Source organism: Frankliniella occidentalis, unplaced genomic scaffold (assembly GCF_000697945.3).
Source record: "Frankliniella occidentalis isolate FOCC.00 unplaced genomic scaffold, Focc_3.1 Scaffold4, whole genome shotgun sequence".
Taxonomy (NCBI): domain Eukaryota; kingdom Metazoa; phylum Arthropoda; class Insecta; order Thysanoptera; family Thripidae; genus Frankliniella; species Frankliniella occidentalis.
In genome coordinates, this window is record NW_026267134.1 from 3,814,495 (window position 1) to 3,820,369 (window position 5,875).

Here is a 5,875-nt window from a genome sequence, read left to right on the forward strand (position 1 = left end):
GGATCCCATACCGAACTCCGAAGTTAAACAGGCGGGTCCTCGTGTCAAAGCGGGGTGGGTAGGGCCCACATTTTTTTTCATTTTTGATAATTTTGCAATCCGGCTCTAAGAGGTATTTTAACTGCCGGTTGCTCGGGGGTGATTAACGTCAAAAGCTTAGTGCCACACTGCCGCACTGCCCGGAAGGCGCTCCGGCCACCCCTGGGTTAGGCGAACCCGCCAGTCGTCGTGGGTATGCTGCTGTACCGCATGCAGGCGTGCGTGTTGGCTTTGGGCCGGGGTTCGACTTACGGCGAAAGCGGGCTGTGGGAGTTCCCTGGTGCCTGGCACCTTGCTGTGGAAGCGGGTGCACTAATAAGACCTTACCTAGCTACTAGCCACAAACAAGAAATGACAACAGTTTCTTTGAATTGGTTCATTCTTTTATTGACATGCTAAAATAACAATGACTAGAAATACTATGTCTTTAACAAAGAAAAGTAACAATAAGAAGAGAGAGATGAAACTCAACATTGGGAAAGAGGTGCAGGTTGTATAAAATATGGAAGAACACTAACACAAAATCAACAAGCTTCCCCTTTTTTCCCCTTTTGTTTTTTCTCTTGTCAATATTTTCAGAATACTGTCAGTGCTACATTCACAAGGAAGCGGTGTGACGGCAGAACTGACGATTCATAATTGGCACACGTAGTCGTCATTTCCTCCCAAATCCCTCAGCTTTTGTTCACCCTCACTCACTATTTTCTAGAATTTTCCCTTCTTTTTCATCTCAGCATATGACAATAACTTTTAACATCATTATGTGCCAGATGAATCTTTGGGTTTAATGGTTAAATATTAACAACTTTGGCAAAAGAAAAAAATAGCTTACTTTTACAATAATGAGAAATTATAGCACAAAAATACATCTGACATTCTCATTGTTCATCATGAAACATATTATAACTTAAAAGTAGAATATATCAGCAGTTGAGCTTAAATGGATAACCCCCTTTGGCTGAGCATTTGATAACTCCTTTATTCTTGTGATGACAGTCTGTCCACGATTCCCACTAAGGCAGGTTTTTTACTTACTTTACTGCCGTAAAAATACAGATTGGATGATTGGTGTCGTCTTTCTTTCATTCGGTTATACCACTGTACCGGATACAGGCGTGCGTGCGGGCTTGCCTACCATCGCTTACCGTGGCACCTTATGGGCGCCGAGTGGACACGCAAACCCGTCCGCACGCCTAAATCAAGTATAGTATACTTTAGTAAAACCTTGGGGACTTTCTGAAAAGAGAGTGAGGAGGTGGAGCTCTCGTCCCTCCAGTAAGAGGCAGTCTTGGGGACTGTCTAAAAAGACGGCGCAAATCGCCGTGTCCGTATAGGTCTTCACCACGTTTCGGTGAAAAGGTGGAAGCTAAACGTAGCTCTCTTGTCGCGTGGAGAAAAGCATGAACGAGTCCAACAGCCTGGGCTCAAGAAGCTCACGCCGGTCCCGCTTGCTGAGAACGACGGTCCCACAGTTAGCAGCAATCTTTCGGAGAGCAGCCTGTAAAGGAAGCACATTGAATTAATTAAAAAAATAAAGTGATATGGCGAACTGAACAGAACTATTCGAGGTGGTAAACACTGGTGTGAGATCGTCCAGAAACTTCGTCCGCCATTCGCCGTAACAGACCTACAAGTTCAGCCTGCGCAAGCTGGCATAGCGCCTGATAGGTAGGCAACATCTTGCCAGCAGTGCATGCGTGTACTGCGGGGTGGTCCTACTTGTGCCTCACAGGCGCCGAGCTCCCGCGGCTCCCGCGCTTTTCGCTTGGCGCTATAAAACTGAGTATAACGGACGTACTTTCTGGACGACCCCCATGTAACAGTGACCCCTTATGGACATGTGTCTGAATGAGGACTCCAATAGAGGGACTCACCAGGCAAGCCACCAGGACGCCGTCGCTGTGGTTGCGCTCCTTCTCGTCGCGGCAGAGGCGGACCAGGCGGGGCACGCCCTCGAGGGACACCACCTGGCGCGCCACCTCCGGGTCCGACGCCATCCTGGACAGGGCGATGGCCGCCTTGTGCTGGACGCGCTCGGCCGCCGCGATGTCGGCCGCCCTCTGCAGCGGCGACGGCCTCAGCTGCAGGAAGCACAGCAGCGCCACGACGGCGCGCTCGGCGGCCAGCTCGGCGCGCGCCTCGGGCACGGCTGACATGTTGGCCACCAGGGTGGCGGCCTGCTCCTGCAGGAACACGGAGCAGCGCGCCCCCTGCGCGCGCACGGCCTGCAGGACGGCGCCCGGCGCGCCGGCGGTGAGCAGCGGCCACACGGCGGACGACTCCACGTAGCTGAGGTGGGCCAGGGCGGCCGCGCCCAGCAGTAGGACCTCGCCACTCGAGGCGCCCCGCACCAGCTCTGCGGGAGGAGAGAGACGAGCGATGGCGTTAGAAGTGTCGACGTGATGTCGCCGACGACGAGGGAGACCGTCCGGAATACTCACTGGTGAGCGCGTGCACCACGGTGTCCAGGTGCTCCGACAGCCCCTCGACGCGCGCGTTGTCGGGCACCCAGGGGGCCGTGATCTGCGCGAGCACGGCGGCGGCCTCGGCGCGCTCCTCCTCGGGCCGCTTGGACTCGGACAGCAGCTCGGCGACCACCTCCACGCCGCCGGCCTGCTCCAGGCTGCGGACGGACTTGGCGGTGCAGCAGACGGCGGACAGGGCGCGCAGGGCGGCGCGGCGTGTATGCGAAGTGCGCGCGTCCAGCACGACCTGCAGCAGCGCGCGCACGCCGCCGCACCGCACCACCAGGTCGGACAGCGCCGACCCCTGGCGGCCCAGCGCGCACAGCGCCGACACGGCCGTGCGCAGCGACAGCGGCGAGGCTGGGCCCTCCAGCACGTTCACCAGCTCCTGGAACACACAAGGCAGGTCGTGAGTCATGCGAACGGTGAATGTATGAGGCACGACGGGGACGGTAGAACCGCTGACCGCTGACCCCACCCCCGCGAGCAGAAGCGCCACCTCGAGTGCCACGCGGGGCTGGGCTAGGGAAACGCCTGTCGGGTCGCGGGCGGTGTTTACTGCCTGGCATCTCAATGGGGCACTAAATCGGCTATTCACTCTGCCGACTTGATGCCGCCGTGATGGGGGCCTTCTCGTCTTCGTCGGAGGGACAGGTTTACCTCGCCGCGCGCCGCCACTACTCCGCCTCCTCGCCCTCGACATTTTTATGCACATCCGAGCGGCAGGTTGTGGACTTGCCCCTCTCGCGACGCAGGTCGGCCGCCCCCGGCTGCGCAGGACCACAGTAGTGGGTACTTCCCGCTGCTCCCCGGTGCAGGAGGTCCCCCGCTTGTTGTGTGCTGTCCTGTCATCCCCCCCCTCCCCCCCCTCAAACACATTACAGATCAGCCGCACGCTGCACCCGTTCGTCGAGGGCAATGTCACGACGATGGGACCTGGGAGCGTCGCGCGGCGTTAGCGGGGCGTGGCGTGGTGGGGCATTGTCAACTCCCCCCCCCCTCCCTCCTCCTGCCCCGTCGCTGGAGGGCGTAGGGAGTGCGAAGCGGCCGGGAGCGTCACCGACGGAATATCAAGCGACTGCATGCCTACTGCATCATAGTTCAAAGGCCTGCTGGCGTGGCGTTGGCCCCCGAGACAGAGTGGGGTTTGTATAGGATGAGGGCATACCTTCGCAGCCCATATTTGGACGATCGGCTATTTTGTAAACGTGATCCACCGGCGCTGCCTGTATGCCTGGCGCAGCCAGCAGAGTATAGGAGGAGGTTGCGAACGAGAAAGAGAGAGAGAGAGAGGTACCCCATTTTTTGGGCCCGACAGGGATCGGGGGGTCCCCTTCCATCAAAAGGATTAAACTCGTTGTCTTGGATGAAGGCGAGGCGCGGCCGCGGCGGCGATCGTGTTCGCGACGCCGCTGCTCTGCTGTCACTGATCCTCTCATAGAGTGACGCAAACGTGGCGTGCCCGGCCGCGTGCGACGCAGCTTCCACCCACTCGCGAGATTTACGAACAAAAGCGATACTCCTCGATAAGACCCCCGATCGCTCAGCGCGCGCGCTCGGCTCGTCCATTCGAGGCTCTTTCTATCCGTCCCCTTCAATGGCGCCGTATTCAGGGGATCCCCGGCCGCCGCCGTCGCCGCCGCGTTTCTCAACTCGGCCGCCCGGTCGGCCCCGCCTCGGCCCCGGCCGTGGACCCCAGCGAGGGGTCTCCCGGTGAATGGGGGAAGGCCAGCCGGGCCAAAGTCGCAGAGGGCGCGCCGCGTTGGCTCTAGCCGGGTCGGCGGGCTGGAGCTCACAGCAGGGCCGCTGCCGCCGCTGGTGTTGCGCGGGGGGCGGACCGGACCGGCTGACGGACGGCCGCAGATCCCGCGCCGGAGATAGACGGACGCGGCGCGGCGGGGCTCACCGACCGCACACATGCGGACCGCACCAACAAATTTGAAAATCATGTCGTTCGAAGCGAGAAAAACGGCCGGCGCACCCTGCTCTTGCAAGCAGACAATGCTTCATTGCTCCGGGAATAGCTTATACAATATACATAGCAGCATTAGTCGGACACGGGCGGGAGGGGCACGGCCGGCACGGCGCGGTCGCGGCCCCTCGCGGACAGCGGGGAGACATATTCAGATTGGAGTTCGCATGAACGTACCGGACCGGCGGCGGTGTACGGCTTGGGCCGCCGGGCCGAGGGCCGAGCATGGACGTGGTCATGTTCATGAATGATGGAAACGGGAATGGTCTTTGGCTTTGGGCTCGGCATGCTTGTGCTGCAGCAGGACTACGTGAATCGGATAACGCGGAGCAGCGAGCAGCCGCGCACGGCGGGTGGAGAGGGGGTGCGGCGGGGGGACGGGAGGGGGGAGGGGTCTGTCAGGCCCCACTGACATCGCACTGACAAGATCGTTCGACGGCATCGAAGGGACGTCACCGACTGACGACGACGACGAGGCGCACTGACTGATGGCCTCCTGATAGACTGCCGTGGCGGCGTGTGTCTCACCTGGACCTGTTTCTCCAGGATGGCGTCGACGGTGGCGGTGAGGGCGGCGCGCACGGCGGCCAGCGACGCGGCCATGTCGGCGGGCTCCGGGTGCTGCTTGGTGGCGTCGGCGCGCAGCCGCTCGCACGCGGACCGCAGGCGGTGGGCGCGCTCCTCGGGCACGGCGCTGACGTGGTCCTGGAGGAACTCCAGCACGTGGTTGAGCAGCGTCTCCGTCAGGGGGCCGACCTGGCTCAGCGAGCCGCGCTGGACGCGCCTGCGAACGACAGAGGGTGCAACATGTAGCGAAGCACTCGAAAGAAAGAAGCGGGTGGTCAGGCAAACCCCGTGGGACTGCTGTACCCGCCAACACGAGTGTATTGGCGGGTTGCCTACTCGCTCGGATGCTTAACTCAGATCAGATACTCAGATGAGGTAAGCATCACTACAAAGTCCCAACTGGTAGTACACTGTGTACAGTACCGCACAGCTACGCTACGCCACCCCGCTCATCATCACCATTCCGCCTCGTTTCAATAACGCCCAAGGAGATAAACCGCTGCGCAAATAGCGCTTGAAAAAGGGAGATTCGCAAGGAGATATTCCGTGGACAATTAAAATTACCCGCCGAGTACATATTTGTTTGGGGGGGGGCGGCGCGGGCCGCGCAGGTGGCGGTGATTTATACGGTACTCGATAAGGTAGCCGAGCTGATCGCAGGGCCGTGTGTACTTTAGGGGCCGTAAACAAATGTGGTCCGACGAGTTTGACAGTCGTATCGAGCACGGCGTGGCGTAGTGCGAGTGTGCAAACAAACTGAAATTATCCATTTAAGTGTTGAAAAAGTAATTCCAAAATCAGTAACATTTTCCAAAAAGATTTTAAAAATTAT

General features: G+C 59.1%; 2 protein-coding genes across 3 annotated transcripts in view; one reads left to right on the top strand and one right to left on the bottom strand.

The window, feature by feature from the left end:
* LOC113204140 (neuropeptides capa receptor-like) overlaps positions 1-5,875 on the top strand; it is a 138,520-nt gene that overhangs the window by 128,011 nt on the left and 4,634 nt on the right. The window lies entirely within an intron of this gene.
* LOC113204193 (protein inscuteable homolog) overlaps positions 407-5,875 on the bottom strand; it is a 93,721-nt gene continuing 88,252 nt past the window's right edge. The window contains exons 6-9 of the mRNA XM_052268272.1: positions 5,005-5,260; positions 2,481-2,892; positions 1,914-2,395; positions 407-1,537 (exon numbers count right to left, since the gene is read on the bottom strand). Of these exons, the coding sequence (XP_052124232.1) occupies positions 1,406-1,537; positions 1,914-2,395; positions 2,481-2,892; positions 5,005-5,260 (1,282 nt within the window). The 3' untranslated portion in view covers positions 407-1,405. The remainder of the gene's footprint in view (positions 1,538-1,913; positions 2,396-2,480; positions 2,893-5,004; positions 5,261-5,875) is intronic.